The following is a 20,272-nucleotide window of genomic DNA, read 5'->3' on the forward strand; positions in this document are numbered from 1 at the left end:
AACAAGACTGTCATAGATTGTGACTTCTACAACATGTTTACTTTTTTTTCCCTTTAACTTTTATTTTAGGTTCAGGGGTACACATGCAAGTTTGTTACATAGGTAAGCTCATGTCATGGGGGTTTGGTGTACCAACAATAGGTATTTTTCTGATCCTTTCTCTCCTCCCACTCTCCACCCTCAAATAGGCCACAGTGTCTGTTGTTTCTCTCCTTGGGTCACTTGTTCTCATTATTTGACTCTCACTTATAAATGAAAACATGTAATATTTGGTTTTCTGTTCCTGTGTTCATCTGCTAATGATAATGGTCTCTAGCTTCATCCATGTTGCTGCAAAGGACATAATCTTGTTCTTTTTTATGGCTGCATAGTATTTTATGGTGTATATATACTACATTTTCTTTATCTAGTCTACCACTGATGAGCATTTAGGTTAATTCCATATCTTTGCTATCATGAATAGTGCTGCAAGGAACATATGCATGCATGTGTCCTTATGGTAGAACAATTTATATTCCTTTGGGCCTGTAACCAATAATGGAATTGCTGGGTCAAATGGTAATTCTGTTTTTATTCTTTGAGGAAACGCCACACTGCTTTCCACAATGGTTGAACTAATTTACATTCCCACCATCAGTGTATGAGCATTCCCTTTTCTCTGCAACCTCGCCACCATCTGCTATTTTTTTATTTTTTTAATAGTAGCCATACTGACTGGTATGAGATGCTATCTCATTTTGGTTTTGATTTGAATTTCTCTTCTCTAATGATTAGTGATGTTGAACATTTTTTCATATGCTTATTGGCTGGATGTATCTTCTTTTGAGAAGTGTCTGTGCGTGTCCTTTGTTTACTTTTTAATGGGATTGTTTGGTTTTTGCTTGTAAATTTGTTTAAGAAGTTCCTTATAGACACTGGTTTGGTTTTATTGCAATTGCTTTTGGCGTCTTCGTCAGGAAATATTTGCAAATTCCTATGTCCAGAATGATATCACCTAAGTTATCTTCCAGGGTTTTTATACTTATAGATTTTACATTTAGGTCTTTAATCCATCTTGAGTTAATTTTTGTTTATGGTGAAAGAAGGGGCCCAATTTCAATCTTCTGCATATAGCTAGCCAGTTATCCTAGGTCCAGTTAGTGAATAGGGAGTCCTTTTCCCAATGCTTTTATCAGCTTTGTTGAAAATTAGATGGCTGAAGGTGTGCAGCATTATTTCTGGGCTCTCTATTCTGTTCCATTAGTCTATACGTCTGTTTTTGTACCAGTACAATGCCGTTTTGATGACTGTAGCCCTGTAGTATAGCTTGAAGTTGGGTAACATGATGCATCCAGCTTTATTCTTTTTGCTTAGGATGGCCTTGGCTATTCAGGATCATTTTTGGTTTATCTGAATTTTATACTAGATCTTTCCAATTCTGTGAAGAATACTACTGGTAGTTTAATAGGAATAGCATTGAGTCTATAAATTGCTTTAGGCAGTATGGCCATTTTAATGATATTGATTATTCCTATCCATAAGTATGGAATTTGCTTCCATTTTCTTGTGTCATCTCTGATTCCTTTTAGCAGTGTTTTGTAATTCTCATTGTAGAGATCTTTCACCTCCCTGGTTAGTTGTATTCCTAGGTATTTTATTCTTTTTGTGGCAGCTGTGAATGGGATTGAGTTCCTGATTTGGCTCTTGGCTTGGATGTTGTTGGTGTGGGAATACTGATTTTTGTATGTTGATTTTGTATCCTGAAACTTTGCTGAAGTTGCTTATCAGCTCAAGGAGCTTTTGGGCAGAGACTATGGGGTTTACTAGGCATTGATGGCACATATTTCAATAATAAGAGCCATCTCTGACCAACCCACAGTCAACAACATACTGAATGGACAAAAGCTGGAAGCACTTCCCTGAAAACCAGCAGAAGACAAGAATGCCCTCTCTCCCAACTCCTATTCAACACAGTATTGGAAGTCTTGGCCAGAGCTATCAGGCAAGAGAAAGAAATAAAAGATATCCAATCCTAGGAAGAGGAAGTCATACTGTCCCTGTTTGCAGATGACATAATTCTGAAAACCCCATAGTCTATCTAGAAAACCCCATAGTCTCTGCTTCCCCCTTCCCCAACTGAAATGTCTCATTGCATTGATTTAGTGAAGGGAAATCCTACTCCATGAATCAATGAAATGTGCTTAACACAATTTATTCTAATTTATTCTTCACTTTGTGTCATGCAGATCGTAAAGTTCATAGTGAATGCACCATGTTTGTCAGTGACCCATCAGGAAAAGCTCCTAAGAATGGTCAGCATAAACCTCAATGGTGATCTTGCAAAGCAGACCAGTGGGAGCTAGGCAGGGGACCAGTATGGGAGACAGAAACTGAAGTTAGGACCAGCTATGCGGACCAAGTAGTGCTTCTCCTATGGAAACAGAAATTGAGACCAGCAATGGGGACAGAGCGGTGCTGCTTCCATGGAGTAGAGGCTGTCAACCTACATTTATAATACAAGGGAATATGTTGACCTACATCTGATTCTGATTACATCCTAAATTCCCAGAAAGAATCTAACCCAAAAGATTGGGAAGGGGCACAGTTTTCATTTGCATCATCATCTGTTCCTTAAAACTCTCCTTGGTTCAGGTCCTTGCCACCTCTCTTCTTAAATACTATGACTCTCCTTGGCTCTCCTTAACTAGTACTACTTCTGGCTCCCACTAAATCCATTCTTCATACAGCTGCTAGACTGCACAATCTAAAACACCACTCTGACCTTTCATAGCTTCTTGATGGCAGTGGATGAAGTATACTATCTTTGGTGATTGGACTCCTTGCCTATTGTCCAGGCATATGTCCCACCACACCTGACCTCACAAATCAGGTGTCATGCATTATGACCCAGCGAACCCTGAGCACACCTTTCTATCACCCTCTATTGTAAACTTCTGTTCTATAGTGAGCTCCTTAAGAACAGAAATCATGACTGACTTAGTATCTTTTATTCTTAGCACCTAGCAGGTGCTCAATAAAAAATTGTTGAACAGAACTGATGTGAGGTGAGAGAAGCAATAAATGACATCAAATTCCAACAGGCAGGACAAGCAGGAAGGATATATGAAAGACGGTGGGCTTGTAGGCTTCTTTCACATATCAACTGGGAGGTGACTCAGGAAGATCTAGGCAGACACACTGAATCCCCAAGCTGGGGGAAGATTCGGAATCTGTTGCCCTAAAATATAGCTAAACACCAAGTGTTTGTTACACCTCTGGGTGCTTTGGCCCGTAAGCATAGCATGACAAAATCTATTTCAAACTGCACGATTTTGAGGAGCCCTTGGTTCCCGAACAGGTGACTGACTGGCTAATGCTGATAATGAGGCCAGGGCAAGGGCAAGGGTGTTTGACAGAGATGAGGTTGCTAAGGTGATATGAGCTAATGTGAATGTTCTAGAAACATATTGGTGAGAAAATAAACAGAAATAAAGAGGTAACACAGTTTGAAGTTGGGTAAAAATTTTCAAGAACAGCATTTTCATGGTGCTTCCTTCCCCCAAGTGTGGCAGATGCAAGCATTCAATACACTGAGAAGTCAGGAATGAAATTAAATAGAGGTAGACTGTAAAATAATCCCAAGAGGAAAAGCTTTTTACACATTGAAAAGCAACAACTTAACATATCAAAATATGACCAAATATTTCACAATGAGATGTTCCCCCCAACTTTTCTTCAATAGTAATCAAACTTTCTTTTTTATTTAGAAAACCAAATGTCAATGAACATCATGATCAAGAGAAAACGTGAATACACCTTTGAAAAAGTTAACATTATTTAGCAGAATAATTCTAAAAAGCAAGAATGTTAAAAGAAAGAAAACTAAAACTATACACCTGCACAAACAAACTTTCTACTATTTACGTGTGTCAAGTTCAGATGCACTTTCATTCTGGATTTAAAACCATAATGAAGGATTGATTATACACTTAGGTTCATCTGAAAAACTCCCTGAAAGTTTTCAGAGCTACTTAGCAGAAAAGTACAAAGAGATATGGTAATGACTTCTTTGAACAAACAAATATACAGAAAAGAGTGAGTTAGTATGAGCTCTCAGGGCGCACCTGGTGGGCTGTGGTTGCTCTGATCCTGTGCCACAGAGAAATGCACTAGGCTTCTCTAGATCATCCTTCCAGCCTGGGGATTGCCAACAGTCGTTTTCAATGAGGAAATTGAATGACTCCCTACCATCAGTGTTAAAGCTGTGAACAGAATCCATTCACAGGCTCCTAAGCTACTGGTAAAATGATTTGCTATTGCTCACAGCTGACAGGGACTTGGGAAGGATGTGATTCGAAAGCTGAATTTCTGGTAAACCCAGACTTAGGGCATGATTCTCACTATTACATCAATGTGCTTCACAGTAAAATCAAAGGCTATGGGTTTAAAAATTCTCCTCAATGGTAACGGAAGGAAAATAGTCATAGCTTTTGTAATTTACACTCTGGCTGCTGTTAGTACCTAGCACAGTAATTTCAAAACTTTAGAGGTTATCAAAATTACTCTGGCAGTTTGTTTAAAATGAATACTCCCAGGCCGGGTGCGGTGGCTCACGCCTGTAATCCCAGCACTTTGGGAGGCTGAGGCAGGTGGATCACCAGGTCAGGAGTTCGAGACCAGCCTGGCCAACATGATGAAACCCCGTCTCTACTAAAAATACAAAAATCATCTGGGCTTGGTGGCGGGCACCTGTAGTCCCAGCTACTTGGGAGGCTGAGGCGTAAGAATCGCTTGAACCCGGGAGGTGGAGGTTGCAGTGAGCCAAGATTGCACCATTGCACTCCAGCCTAGGGGACAAGAGCCAGACTCTGTCTCAAAATTAAAATAAAATAAAATAAAATAAAATAAAATAAAATAAAATAAAATAAAATAAAATAAAATAAAATGAATACTCCCAAGCCATATTCCCAGATATTCCAATTCAGAAGACTTGGGATTAGCCCAGGAGTTTGCATTTTTAATTAGCAACTTGGCTATGTCTGATTCAAGGCAGATGGCCCACTTTGAGAAAACTTGAGCTCGTGGACACTCATGGTCTCTTCCCTATTCTTCAACAGTGTTCCCAACTGAACATTGATACTATTCTACAAGATGGTGACAGGTGTGATTTTCTTAAAAAGTGTGTTATTTGATCAAATAAATTCAGGAATTATGGTGTTAAAAACTTTTACATGTTTCTTTATCCCTGTTTTTCTCAAATACTTTAAAATGCTAACATACTTTGTGTATCACCAGAAGGGAGATGCAGAACACAATGTAACTTAAATGTTTTGGATAATGGAATCTTCTTCTCTTCTTTTTAAATAGTCTGAGCATACTTTGGGAAGCACTGCTATAGAGAATGTTCATCTAAGAAAATATAACAGCAGAGAACGACTGAGATGTGTAATCTGTAATCTCTGTGGAACTGGTTTATTAGTAGGGTATATGAAAATACAGTGTTAGGGAAGACTGGAATAAGATGCCAGGCCACGAACAAATTCTGAATGTAAAAGCCAGGCCATAAATAACTCAGCAATAGGTAGCCGTAATGACGCCTATCAGGGCCTTATTAAATAGTAAAGTCCTTGGTAAATGGTAAGCTTGGAAAAGGGGTGATATTTGGAGAATGAGGATAATACTGGGAGTCAGAAAAACTATTGGTTCCAGAATCACAGAAGGCACTTTGACAAAGATGAAAACATCATGCAAGTACAAAAAAGAATGATAGCCAATACATTGGAAGATAGCCAATACATTTTGAGAATTAAGTTTGTTCCTTGCACTATTCTACATATTTCACATATATTAACTCATTTAGTCTTCGTGAGGTAGATTGTCATCAAGCTCCATTTAATGAATGAGGAGAGAGGATCAGAGTCACTTGCACAAAGTCACCCAACTAGTTAGCAGCAGAGCTGGGATTTGAGCTCTGACTGGCACTTTAAAACTCTGCATTCCCTTATCCCTCTAATTAGAGTCAATAGGTGTGCAGTTGCAGTTAAAGAAGACTATCTGAGAGGAGGGACTTTTTTTTTTTTTTTTAAAGGTAAAGACACGATCAAACTGCCAAGGATTAAATAAGAAGGTAAAAGAAAACAATAGTAGTCATTGTAGGCTGTGGTTAGGTAAGATATCAGGAATGTGAACCAGCTTCAGATTTAAGGAAAGTAAACTGATGACATGAATCAAAACTTTATAATTTGTAGTAATAATTTTTAAAAATGTAATATATAAATTATAAAATAATTTATATATATAAATTATAAAATTTATATATATAAATTATAAAATTTATATATATAAATGATAATTATAGAAAACCTTTAATTGTGTATTTCCTGTGACACTTTTCTCTTCTATAAATCTACCCTAAGGAAATAATCAGAAATGTAGATGAGAAATTATGCATAAAGATGTTTATTCTAAATTTGTACACAATAATAAATTAGATTGAAATTGAGTATAAACATTAGAAAGTGCATTAACGCTAGACTTAACCCTGGGTTTAATCAAATCCTGATGCCTTCACTTATTAGATGTGTGACCTTTGGCCAGTTTGCTAACTTTGCTAAGCTTCATGCTCTTTCTCTCTAAAATGGAGATTCTCAACAGCAGTACTACTGACATTTTAGACGGATCATTCTTTGTGTGGGGGGCTGTTCTGTGCCTTATAGGGTGTTTAGCAGCATCTCTGGCCTATACCTACTAGATAGTAGCACCCCCAACCCGGCTGTGACAATCAAATATGTCTTTAGACATTGCTAAATTCAAGCTAAAATGTGGATGTTTACCACTCTCAGATGTGATATTTGTATTCTCTTTCCCTTCTTTTTTTGACTTCTTGACTTCAACTTTTATTTTGGATTCAGGGGGTAAACGTGCAGGTTTGTTACATGAGTATATTATGTGATGCTGAGGTTTGGGGTCCAAATGGTCCTGTCACCCAGGTACTGAGCATAGTACCCAACAAGTAATTTTTCAGTCCACGTCCCCTTTTTCCCTCCCCTCTCCAGTAGTCCCCAGTGTCTACTGTTGTCTTCTGTATATCCATGTGTACTCAGTGGTGTTTAGCTCCCACTTATAAGTGAGAACATGTGGTATTTGGTTTTCTGTTTCTGCGTTAATTTGATTAGGATGACAGCCTCCAGCTGCATCCATGTTGCTGCAAAGGACATGATGTCACTCTTTTTTATGGCCACATGGTATTCCATGGCATATATGGACAAAGAAAATGTGGTATGCCATTGATAGGCACCTAGGTTGATTCCATATCTTCTTTCTATTTGTGAATAGTGCTGCAATGAACATATGAAAGCATGTGTCTTGTATTCTATAAATAATATTACACATTTTATGCTTTTTTATACTTCTATAATTCATCATAATTATAACCCTCTCAGCACTTCACATGAATTGGAAATGTAAAATTTTTAATAGCTTTCATAAGACTTGGCTTCTATCATTGATTTCAGTAATTTTGTCATATTTGAAGAAAATCAAAGTGTAAAAGTTTACGCTTTTATCACCGAAAAACTCTACCTCTAAATGGGCTGAGCAAATTGATGTGGATAGCTGAATCTTTGGGTCTAGCTTCAACTGTCTTATCTGTATAAAAGTGACTTTAAAAAAATCTTGATTGGCAGACAATACATTGCATACCCTGGTCAAAAAAGTTTCTGCTTGACAATCCATGAGTCAAGTTATTGGGCCACATGGAAAGGAAAGAATTATGATTTTAAGGTTGGAAAATTAGAAAAGTTTTTCTTGATAAAGACTCAGATTTTAACTGTTCCTTACTGAGTCTATTTTTGTATCTTGTTCTCTTGCTCAAATACAGAAATATTTTACTTTTTTCTGTTTTTGTGGAATTCCAATTTTGAAACAGGCTTTTAGAGGAAGCACATAAAAGTTACCCAAATTTATAAAAATTAGTTTTTTTAATTTAGTGAAAGACATATGTTCACAAAAAAGTGTGGGTTAAGGCAATTCTTTGTAACATGCACAGTCCTTGACCAAGTAGGCAAGCCCAAGTATGAAAATCTGTTTGGTTATTGTCATACTTCCTAAGGCAAACCAGCAAATCAAAGAAGGGCAGGGAATATATTTTTCATATGAAGCAGTTACTGCTGAAACATGATGGAAAGTGTTCACTGCATGCGGCCAGAGTCTGCAGGCTGAACAGATTCCCCTTCTTCATCCAATCCTAAGTGAATTGGGCTCTGTTAATGAAGGACACAGGTCCAAATCTTCATAGGCTGTTTGGGTATAGGAGTATCTTGTATACTTATTTTAAGTGAGATCAGGGTTTATCATTTTTGACACTATTGACACATTTGATGGGATAATTCTTTGTTGTAGAGGATGTCCTGTGCATCATAGGACGTTGAGCGGCACCTCTGGCTTCAATCCACTAAATGCCAGTTGTAACTTCCCATTCTGACAATCAAAAATGTCTTCAGACATTACCAAAAGTTCCCTGGAGAGAAAAATCACCCCTGGTTGAGAATCACTGGTCTATGTGGAAACAATATATAGACAGTCTCCAATTTATGATGGCTCCACTTAAATTTTTTGACTTTAAGATAGTATAAAAGTGGTATCCATTCAGTACACTCTCCTATTTATGACGGGTTTGTTGGGAAGTAACTGCATTATAAGTCAAGGTGAATCTGTGTATTTTTTCAGTTTCTTAATTGGGGGATTAATTGTGGTGACAGAACTATTTTGAAAAGCTGATCCTTTCTTAAGGCTTTATTTTGCTCTTTGATCTTTAGTTCAGATTTTATTTTCGACCTAATCCCTAGAAGTGCCACCAACTCTCTTTAAAGCCCTTGTGATATAAAATGAGAAAATTTATGAGACTAACGGCTAATTACATCAAAGAAGAAAATTAAAATGTCTCAATCAGAACTTTTCTTCAATTCACAGTCAATAATATTTTATGTTGAAGAATGTGTGTTGTCATTATGCAAAGCTGGTCTTTAATATCCTTTTGTTTCACAATTAGATATCCCTAAATAATATTAGCCTTTTCTATTTTAGGGATAACTCAGTTAGTTGGGATGCAACTGAATATATTTTCTGAACCCTTATTTAAATATTATTGTTTTCTTTTTACAACTTTGTTTACTAGATTCTGCATATTCCAATAATTTAAAAAATTCCTTTTTACCTCTGGATTAAGATAATATGCATCAAGTTGAGGCATGATAAACAAAATGAAAATGCTTTAGAAACAACTACAGTTTTAAGTTAAAATGTGCTAGTTCTCTTTGCTTATAGTTTCTTTAAAAAATAGGGTCCTAAATAAGTGACTTATTTTGGGTTTTGTTCCGGGATATTTGTCTGCCTGCTCCATCTATTCAGATTGCTTAATTTTAATATGCAGGTGTACGGCTTCTATGCAATTATAATCATTACTAACTGGGTCTAGGCATATGCTCACCTGGTCTTCTAGCTTCCTACAAGTGTCTTATACTTGCTTGTTCAGTCTACTTAAATGTTACTGCTCCCCCCCACCACCTTCCCACACACACTTTTAGTGTAACAGTTTTGTCTTAACTGATTAGATTTCAAGTTAATAATACATGAACACAGTAACAAATAAATTAACAAATGAATGTCTAAAAAGTTCACAAGAATCCCTAATTCTTCAAACCCATTTTTATGCTTGTTTATATGCTCATATAAATACAGAAACACTTGTACACACCACACATACACACACACTCCTGTTCTTTTTCAGTCTATTTTGCTGGTTTCTCCTCTTCTAATATATTTTTAAAGGATAGATATTTTGTCCTCAGCTCTCTGTTTTTGGTTTCTGCACTTTCTTCCTAGGTGCCAAGATTTTAAATACGTAACAACTTCTAAATCTCTGTCTGCAAACATCTTCCCTGAACTCTAGATTTACATATGTAACTGCCTAGAAGATGTCGCCATTTGGATAGTGAGAGTCATCCAAATATCTGGTTCTCCTTCAAGGCACTTAGCAGGATTGTACTTCCTGTCCATTTGAATTTAGGTGTAACCATGTGGCTTGCCTTAGACAATGAAAGGAGTGTGGAAATAACATGTTACTTTCAGTGTGAAGCATTAATAGCCAGTGTGTGATTCTCTACTCATTCATTTTGTCTGCCATAGTGATAGGCAATAATCCTACTGGCCTGGGTCCTGCCGTGAGAATAACAAAGAGAAAAGCCCCAGCTGGCCGGGCATGGTGGCTCATGCCTATAATCCTAGCACTTTGGGAGGCCAAGGTGGGCGATTGCCTGAGCTCAGGAGTTCGAGACCAGCCTGGACAACACAGTGAAACCCCATCTGTACTAAAATACAAAACATTAGCCGGATGTGGCAGTGTGCACCTGTAGTCCCAGCTACTCAGGATGCTGGGGCAGGAGAATGGCTTTACCTCAGAAGGCAGAGGTTGCAGTGAGCTGAAATCACACTACTGCGCTCCAGCCTCAGTGACAGAGTGAGACTCCATCTCCAGAAAAAAGTAAAAAAAGAGGAGCCCCAGCCAACTTGATGATGAATGTTCAGATGAATATGCAGCTTGAGCAAGAAATAAATCTTGTAGTTTGAAGCTACTGAGATTTGAGGAGTTGTTTGTTACAGCATTATAACTTACTCTATCCTGACTAGAAACTCATGTGTACTAGGCATCTCAAACTTTAGCGTGGTTGAAACTAAACGTTCCATTCCACTTTCTCCTTTCCTTACATTATTAAATGGCACTAACATGTACCCATTGTCTAAGACCCAATAAGCTTTTTTTTCTTATTTTGCCCTTTCTCTCGTTTTTTCATGTCAAATCCATCAGTAATTCATAAGATTGGCTCTACAAAATATACCCTGAATCCAACTGCTTCTCACTATTTCTACTGCTGTGACCCTAACCCAAGCCATCATCATCTCTCCCCTGAACTGACACAGCAGCCTTCTGACTTTCCACCTAAACACCACTTCCCTGTTTTTTCTTTCCTTATTAATTTGTAAGAACTCATCAAACTTTGAAAATAGTAAAATAGTAACTTTTTTCTGTCATACGTATTCAAAATGTTCTCTTCAATTTTAATTTCTTTCTAAACTCTGTTTATTCTTTAGAGTCAGATTAAGTCACTGGCTTTTACTGCCATCAGCCTTAATCTGTTTGTGCTTAAATATACTACATAGGAACCGGACACTTTATACCTCTAAGCCTTTCTGCTCTTGTTTCACTGGAGGTGTCTGGTGGGGTGCCTAGCAAACGTATACTAAGTGCTGCTCATGGCTGAAACCAAAAGAAATTGTTTTTCCTAAAGGGAACATTTCTTAGTGGGACTCTAATTCTGATCTTGGTATTTCAATTGTCATCATGCTTTTTCAACATTAAGAGTATACATTTAATTATATAAATAAGTGGGTTCAAGGCAAATGAGTTGACTTTTAAATTTAAATTTTACATAATTATTCTGCTAGCCTAATATTATATGTTATCTTTAAACCTCAATGAGATTTTTAAAACACAGAAAAATCAAGAGCCAGAAATTAGGTCATGAAATGGCTCACTGATAATCCTTAGACAGTATACATTATTTGTATATTACACACAAAACAGTCATAGTAGGCAACAGCGCTGACAGGTAGGAAACTGGAATTTAAGGAAGAACGATCGGTCCAGGAAGATGGGGAGGCTTCATCTCATGGAATTTGAGCATTTGAAACAAAGACACTATTGAAAGCAATAGGCAATGAATGAGGGAATGTGAGCATTTGGAGACTCCTAATATAGTCCTTCAACAATATGCAATTCAGTGAGGAAAATAACATGTTTGCACAGGCAGAGTAAAGGGAAAAGAGGTAACAAAATCTGTATAATCACAACAAAAATAATCATAATAAACATGATTACATAATTATGTCAAGCTTGTAGAGTCTCAGATGCTTAGTTTCCACTTTAAAGTTAATTTCCACATGTATCTTTGACATTCATATAAAAGTTAATCTATTTTCTTGTAAAGTTTAATCTATTTCTTTTATGGTACCCATTTCTCCTCCTAGATATTCTGTTTTCACCATTTTATACTTTTCTTTCTTTCTCACCATCCTCTATTTAAGTATCTTCCTCTTTTTCATTTTTTTGTGTATTTCAAAACCTTTTTTTGAAAGTTACACAAAGGATGGTTATCACATAAAAATGAGAAAACAACACAGGACCACAAATTAATATTGCCCATGCTGTTAAAATTTTGGTGTAAATTCTGTACCAGAATTTCTTTATTTTTAAAATTTCAACTTTTATTTTAGATACATGGGGTACATATGCAGGTTTGTTACATGGGTACTTTGTACCCTGGTAGTGAGCATAGTACACAATAGGTAGTTTCTATGTGCAAACATATATGTATATATCTCATCCTATGTAAAATTTTTTAAGTAAAATGGAATTATGCTACCTATGGCATGCACAATGTTTTGTTAATTTATCATGAAAATTTCTATATATATATCTTTATATTTTTAAAGATAAAAATGCTTTGCTTCATAGCATTTTGTTGAATCAATATACCATACTCTATTCAACCAATTTTCTATGATGGATATTGATGCTGTTTTAAAACATTGGTAATTATGAACAATGTTTCAAAATCATCTTTGAACAAATTTCCTTGCACAATTATGGAATCATTTGATAAAAATAAACTTTGAAGAGTGGAATTGCTGAGCCATAAGGTTTGCGCCTAACCAAGGCATTTAATGCAGAGTCTCAAGCTGGCCTCCAGGGAGGCTACATGCAGAGTCGGCAACATGTGTGGTACACAAGGAGGACGGCTTCCTCGTTACCACCTATCACACGACCTTCTTTCTCATATCTCCTAATCTGAAAGCCCAATCATGATGTCTGGCTGGCTGTTTTAATGTACACTTCTTGGTTCCTAGTGAAATTGAAACTTTTTGTCATATATTAATTAGTCCTTTTGCAGGGGCTGGGAGGGCTTCTAAATGCTCTACCGATTTGGCCCCCTTCCTTTTTTCCTAGTAGGTAGTGTTCTTTGCTTTGTTTTGCTTTTTTTGTTTTAGCTTTTTTAATAAACTGAATAGGGATAATTCTATTTTGAGAATATTTAATCCTTTGTCATATATGCTTCAGGTATTTTACTAGTTTGTCTTTTGCCTTTTAACTCTACTGTCTCATACAAAAGCTTTAAATTTGTATGTAGTTTAAGCTTTCTTGTTTTTCTTTTGCTATTTTCTAATTCATTAATTTTTACTTAATGAATTTCTTTCTTTCATCAGGTTGCAGTTGCTCTCTTTCCAATCTTCTAATTTTATTAACTTCCATTAAACAAATAATTCATTTTCAAATTAATTTTTCTCTTTGTATAGTATTGGTTGTATCCTGTACAGTGTTTTCACTATTATTATATTCCAAATAGTCTGTAAGTTAAATACTAATTTCCATTGGATCTATTTTGGAATGTATTTTTTCACTTGTAAATAGATAGGTTTTTACATTTAAAATTTTCTATACAGCTCTAGTTTTCTGTATTTTACCAGACATTCAATATTCATATATCCTTTAAATATGCACATATATATCTTTTGAATCTCACTTATTTTTTATACCATTCACATCCTTTTTTATCTTGGTTTTTGCTCAGTTGATCTGCCAAAGATAGATAGAAGGCTTTAAAACCCTCCCTACTGCAATGATTCTGAATGATTTTACCATACAGCACCATAACCACATTAACATTAAAAACAAAAAAAAACCAAATTCTTACTTTTTAATAGAAATACTCTGTAAGGGTTTAAATTTCAAAACAATGCTTATCACAAGGTAACTTTTAAAATCAGCCAGGCATGATGGGTCACACCTGTAATCCCAGGACTTTGGGAGGCTGAGGCAGGAGGACTGCTTGAGCCCAGGAGTCCAAGACCAGCCTGGGAAACTTAGCGAGACCCTGTCTCTAAAAGTAAATAAATAAATAAATGAATAAACTCATACTTCATAATAAAATGTTTTCTTTTTGTTTAACTTTTATTTTAGGCTCAGGGGGTAGATACGCAGGTTTGTTATATAGGTTAATTGCATGACACAGGGTTTGGTGTGCAGATTATTTCATCACCCAGGTAATAACCATAGTACCTGATAGGAAATTTTTTGATCCTCTCCCTCCTCTCACACTCCACTCTCAAGTAGGCCCCTGTGTCTCTTGCTCCCTTCTTTGTGTCCATGTGATCTTAATGTTCAGCTCCCACTTACAAGTGAGAACCTGTGGTATTTGGTATTTGGTATTTGGTTTTCTGTTACTGCATTAATTCACTTAGAATAACGGCCTCCAGCTCCATCCATGTTGCTGTGAAGGACATGATCTCATTCTTTTTTATGGTTGCATAGTATTCCATGGTGCATATGTGCCACATCTTCATTATCCAGATATTATGCTTTCAAAACAGGTATGAATGACTCTTGTTTTGGAGCAGTGTTAAACCAGTTCCATTAAAAATATCATGAAGCATGCAGAAAGGAGATGTCTACAATATTGGGATGTGTATACTACAATATGTGACAGCAAATATGTCGAAACAGCTATGAAGTCCTAAACATTATTTCCTAATAACTAGAGAGGTCACTTCATTTTCGACCCAACAGAGAAAATAAAAATATATAAACAAGCCCTAATGACCCTTAAGAAATCCCTGTATTATAATCTACTATAAGCTTTCTAAGCAGCAGCAGATCAATTCTTGCTTCTCTATAGAGTCTATTTAGCATGATCAATAAATTTGGGAACATAATATAGGTTCCAATTTGCTTCTAGAAGTTTTCTACCCTCAATTAAACTGTCCCTTCTCCCAACAGTTTACTATTAAAGTGAGGCGATTCAAAAATAAGGCTTTAACAATGCTCTTTTAAGGCTGATTTGCCAAAAACAGAAGCAAAGGTTTACTGGTGATGCAATGATTGACAGACAATTTTTTTTTTATATTCACATGGAACTAAAATAACACTTTGAGGCTAGGGAATTTTCATCCTTTCTTTTAACTCTAATGATGTCCTTATTGGGTTATGCATAAATTTAGTCAACCAGGTGGTGGGGGGCGGTGTTCCTTAGACCCCAGGGCATGTATTGGCTTAAGTTTTCTAAGAAAATCAGGGAAAGCACACACATTATTGAAATAAAATAATTGAGCTGACCATACCTAAATTGCTTAGAGTGTTCTGACTTTTGGTCATGCATTTAATATTATACAAAGAAAATGTACATTATGACACTGTACTCTCTGCTCCTTTCATTCACCATGATTATAACACGCATCATCAGAAAGACATTTTCACATTGTGAGGATGAGTTTTCAGTGGCTATCTATTTTCTCTCACATACGACCAAGGACAGCAATTTAGGAGTTGAGGGCTTGGTATAAAGAGGCATAACTAATTAATATGGATTTAATATCTTTGCTCTTCAATATATATACTTTGGTGCCATTTGACTTGGTAAATTTTATCTTTGCAAATGAGTGCTAGAATCCAATGGATCACCAAAATAATCACTCCCAGTGATAACCACTTTTCCCACAAATGAAGGCTGACCTTGTCCACTGGCCTTGCTGAACGTGTTAGGAAATCACTAGACAAAGTGTTTCTTAAATGTTGTAAAAACAGTTATTCATCTGATTTTCCTTTCATTCTTCTTTTCTTAAATATCAAGGCCCTCCAATATGTATAAAATTTTTGCTTTTAACCTAACTAGAATTTAATCAGCAATTTTAAAATTCTGTTTTAGCATGTTTCTGTTCTATTTCTCCTTTAAAATGATCCTTCTCTCTAAGCAATACAGTCAGCCTTAAATTCTGTGGGGGAAAATATAAGAGTCCTTTAGTTTAACAATACTGAAGTTAAGTGATTATAAATTTCTTTTTTAAAAGCAACAAAGGATTCATAAGGCACGAGGTTCCATGTGGCTTTTCCTTGTAACCTAAAACTTTTTGAAGCATTGATTTCTGAATCTAGGATTCATTTTAGTTTTCATTTGTGTATCTATACCAACATCGTTAAAAACTTTTAGGGCTTTTGATATATTTATATTCCTTACATGTTAAGATTTTCTCTACCTTTAACTTGCCTAATTTAATATCAAAAATATTTAACTGAAATGCCAAGTATTTAATAAAAAATTAAATTAAAAGTCTATGAAATTTCTAAAATTGTCCACCAAGAGAAGCCATCACATTCAAAAAGGAAATCAAATGGCTGGTGTCTAAGACACAACATGGAGATTAATTTTTTACCTAAGGCCTCCATTCTGAAAATAACATTCTGATTTACATTTGTACTCAAGAAACAAGTTTAAAAAACAAAATAACCTCCCTGTTTCTGTATATATTTGTTCACATTCCCAGAACTGACTCAGGGTGTCCTGGATTCTGGTCTTTCTAATGAAGACATTGACTTGGAATCTGTGGTCCAGGGAAACCCATCTTAGGAGGAGATAGACTCTACCCTGAGCAATTTAGGAAATCACTATGCCAACACGAAAACATTTTCAAAGGGAAAAATAAGTAACAGGCCTGGAAGGAAAATTTTTCCTGAGCAACTGTGATCTCCTCACAAAAGGAAAATTTGCTTTTCAAGGAGAAATAACAACATACATATGATTGTGCAGGAAGAATGTGAACCTTGATGTTTTGTTCCATCATGAATTCATAATGTGAATCTAAATGCACATCTACTGTAGAAGTTAGTTTTCTTGGAGTTTAGAGGATTAGCTCCCAAACTTTAAATATAGTCTAAAGATGGATGAAGCAGATCAATTTGGCTGTCTTTGAGAAAACAAATAGCAGGATTGTTCCATATACCCCAGGTTATATGTATATGTGCACATGTGTGTGCACTACTTTTAATGTATGTGGAAAGATGAGTCTGTCCTGCTCATCTAAGGAAACATTAATTTGAGCAGACTTCATTTTCTCTAGAGTCTGGTTAATAGCATATATAATAAAATGCCATGCACTAGATAAACAATAAGCCTTTGCAAGTCTAAAATGAGTCACACTTTACAGCTGGCTCACGTATATGGCAGGCAACAATTCAGGTATGTTGCCTTGGGGACAACTCAGAACAAGCATTCCAGCATGGGAGGAAAAAAGGAATCTCATATTCTCCTTTTGAAGAATCCAGATCTATACTCCGGAGACAGCACAGCTTGTATTCCAGTATTTTCCATTTATACTGAAATTCTAAGCTACAGGAAAATAACATGCAGATGTGCTGTTTGTGATTTGAGGAGGTTTTTTTTTTTTATGCCAGAGTCTATGGTCAGTATAATGATCATATTTAAAAAGTATAAGCATTATATTTTCCACAAACTATCACTTATTCATAACAAACAATTAAAAATAAGGCATGGGGCAATAAATACTAGCACCTCCAAAGTGCTCACTCCTTAATTCGAAATCAAAACAGTAAGTACTTGCATCTTTGATACTCTTCAACTAACACTCGCCCTCTAAGCAGCACCCAAAGCTGTCCTCATAGCACATGCGCAAGTGTTCAGATACAGATGGTGACTGAGGGCAGCTGGAGACCCTGAAGAGCCTTCTGCATCATCCTAGGGAAACCCTTAATGAGCCGTAATTTTAAATTTTTGAATTTTCTCATTGTATTTAGTGACTTGAAAATCAGTAAACTGTATTAAACTGAATATTTTTTGGATCCAGAAGAACTTAATCAAATAGGACACAACAAATGGATGGCTTCTGGTATGGAGAAGTAGGTTTCTTTTTGGTGTGTGCGTGGGGAGTGAATTTTACAAATGTTCTTAACTCATCGGTGAATCCACTAGTGAAAGAGACAAATCCTAAATGCTTCTTGAGTGGTCTGAGAGTTAGCACCTCCCCCAAAATGTCAGCAGCTGGCTCCCTGGTCTTCAGCATGCACAGGCTCCCTGTTAGCACACTCACAATTAGTCCAGGGTACTTTTTAAAGTTTTGTTTTGTTTTGCTTGCAAATAAGAAATGCAGTACAAGAAATTTCATACAGAGACTCAGTGCAATGCAAGTGACCAGGATTCGACATGCGTACTATTCAATAATTGAAGTATATTTTATGGTATAAGAACTAAAAATATTGGTTTTTATATTTTTTCCAAATGTCTTTTCAAAGAGTGGTAGAATTAGTTATAAATATTAGCCATTACTTTGAGGAAGAAATCTTTAATCAATTTCAAAAGTTACCTGCTGTTTTTAAAAATCATACTATAAGTCGGCTGAGTTCACCTCTTTACTCCTTCACAAATGCCTGTCTTGTGCTTTTCTGGTAATACTTTATTAAATATTATTACTTGGGTTATAAGCAGTTATATCAAGATATAAATTTATAAAGTGACACATTTTCAATACCAACCATGTATGTCAACTTATTCCATAATAGCACATTCCATCAAATTAAACTGCAAAAGATTTCCCACATTTGTTTTACATTCTATATGTATGGCTCGTGAACAGAAATTTTGATGAATTCCAGCTGGTTTGAATATGCCGGCCAACTCTTATATGACAGATTCTTTTCAATTCTTATTGTATTCAATGAGGCCCATTTTAAGTGGGCCACCTGGTAGGATGAAGCACTAATATATCTCCATAGAAAAAAAAAGAAAACAAATCGCCCAACTAAACATAAGACCATCTTCTCAAACTACATTACTATTATATTTCTAATATAAGTGAGAAATAGTTCTAATCTTTTGGAAAAGTCGAATTAAAATTTAAACAAACTAGCAACCCCATGAACTATTAAATTGCTCATTGATCTATTATAACAACAACATTAAAATAATTTCCACCATTCCTGTGTGTTGCCTGGTTTCACAAAGCTATCATACACATTTTGGCCACCCCCTGCATTCCCCACACCCTTCTGCTTCCATCCAGCTGGAAGACATCAAGGGCACAGAAGCCAAGTGAAATGTTGACCCCACCCTCCTCCATCCATTTTAAGGCACCTTCAAAGCCAGAACACTGATCTAGTTCAGTTTCGTCAACAAAGCCAGCCATACTGCTATTTAAGACTCCAGTTTGGGGTTTTTGTAACTGCACATTAACATAAGAGGTTTGATTTTTAGTCAAAAACTTCAGCTGCACTGAATTCCATCCTATTGCTGTACCCCTTCTGCAGAAGAGTCCTCATTATTAAATCTTCAAAATCTTTTCTTTTAGTGTGGGAGCTCTTTCCTTATAATGTCAACCTCTCTGAACTAGCCATTAGACCCTGAAGGATAGAATGCTTCCCTTCCCAAAAGTCAAAACGGAACAGCCATTATGGTAGTGCAAATGCACATTTTCCCCCAAATTTGCACACCGCATATAATTCGTGCACTGTAACAGATGACAGTCATTCCAGCATGCACAGGAACACTCTTGTCAAGACATGCAGGAGCGGAGCAGGGGCTGGGGGACAGAAGAGCTGCAAGAGGACAAATAACTTACTTTGTTGTTCCCCTATGCATGTAGCCGCAAGGAAAAGAAAGAGAAATATGTTAAACAGAAATTTATTTTAAAATTATGAGGGTTTTTTCTTCTACTTTCTCTGGATATTAAAAAAAATAAAATGATGAGGTTTTTCTTGCTAGAGTGAAATCAAAACAAATGATTTAACTATTCACTGACATCTCATACATAAACATACAGCATCCAGAGCTCATGGACAAGTCAGAGAATCCACATAGGTTACATGAAATCATACATTTATAACAGCAGAAACTTAGGACAGTTCCCCCCTTTCTTTCTATTTGGAATGCCTGGGGTATGGGAACGTGGCCAGAAAGAATTGGTTTGAATCAGTAATAAGTGAACTGTTAGCATGAAAGGCAGAGCATTTTGTGTGCCGGCTTGCCCTTTCCTGACAGCTCCTCCTCCAACATGCCAAGCAGTGGAAAATTTCATCAGCCAGTGCATTTTTAAACAAACACTGCATCCTTGGTTTCAAAGAAGGTGGAAAAAAAAAGAAGGAAAAGAGAGCAGAGGAAAGGAGTGGGTGGTTCTGGGGAGACAGGGTAAGCAGACCAAGTTACGACCTCCATCTGGACCATTCCTTTATTTTGTAAATTATGAGTTTTGCCTTAGGTTGGCATGGGAAGCAAGGACTGTATAGTGGGGAAGCTGCCAAAACAAACACGAGTCCACACTCAAGAAATGGGTCTGGAAAGGTTAGTCACAAAAATGTAGTCATTTCTAAAAGCGACACTCTGGGTAAAGACACAGAACC

The 20,272-nt window shown here is 36.3% G+C and overlaps 1 protein-coding gene across 13 annotated transcripts in view; it reads right to left on the minus strand.

Moving 5' to 3' along the window:
* The window catches only part of DNM3 (dynamin 3), a 576,940-nt gene that overhangs the window by 75,426 nt on the left and 481,242 nt on the right, over window positions 1-20,272 (minus strand). Inside the window, exon 17 of one of the 13 annotated variants that reach the window (XM_019026673.4) lies at window positions 19,495-19,506. The exons of the other annotated variants lie outside the window; for them this stretch is intronic. Coding sequence (XP_018882218.1) covers window positions 19,495-19,506 — 12 coding nt within the window. The remainder of the gene's footprint in view (window positions 1-19,494; window positions 19,507-20,272) is intronic. 13 annotated transcript variants of the gene reach the window in all.

The sequence above is a fragment of the Gorilla gorilla genome, chromosome 1 (assembly GCF_029281585.2).
Source record: "Gorilla gorilla gorilla isolate KB3781 chromosome 1, NHGRI_mGorGor1-v2.1_pri, whole genome shotgun sequence".
NCBI classification, from domain to species: Eukaryota; Metazoa; Chordata; class Mammalia; order Primates; family Hominidae; genus Gorilla; species Gorilla gorilla.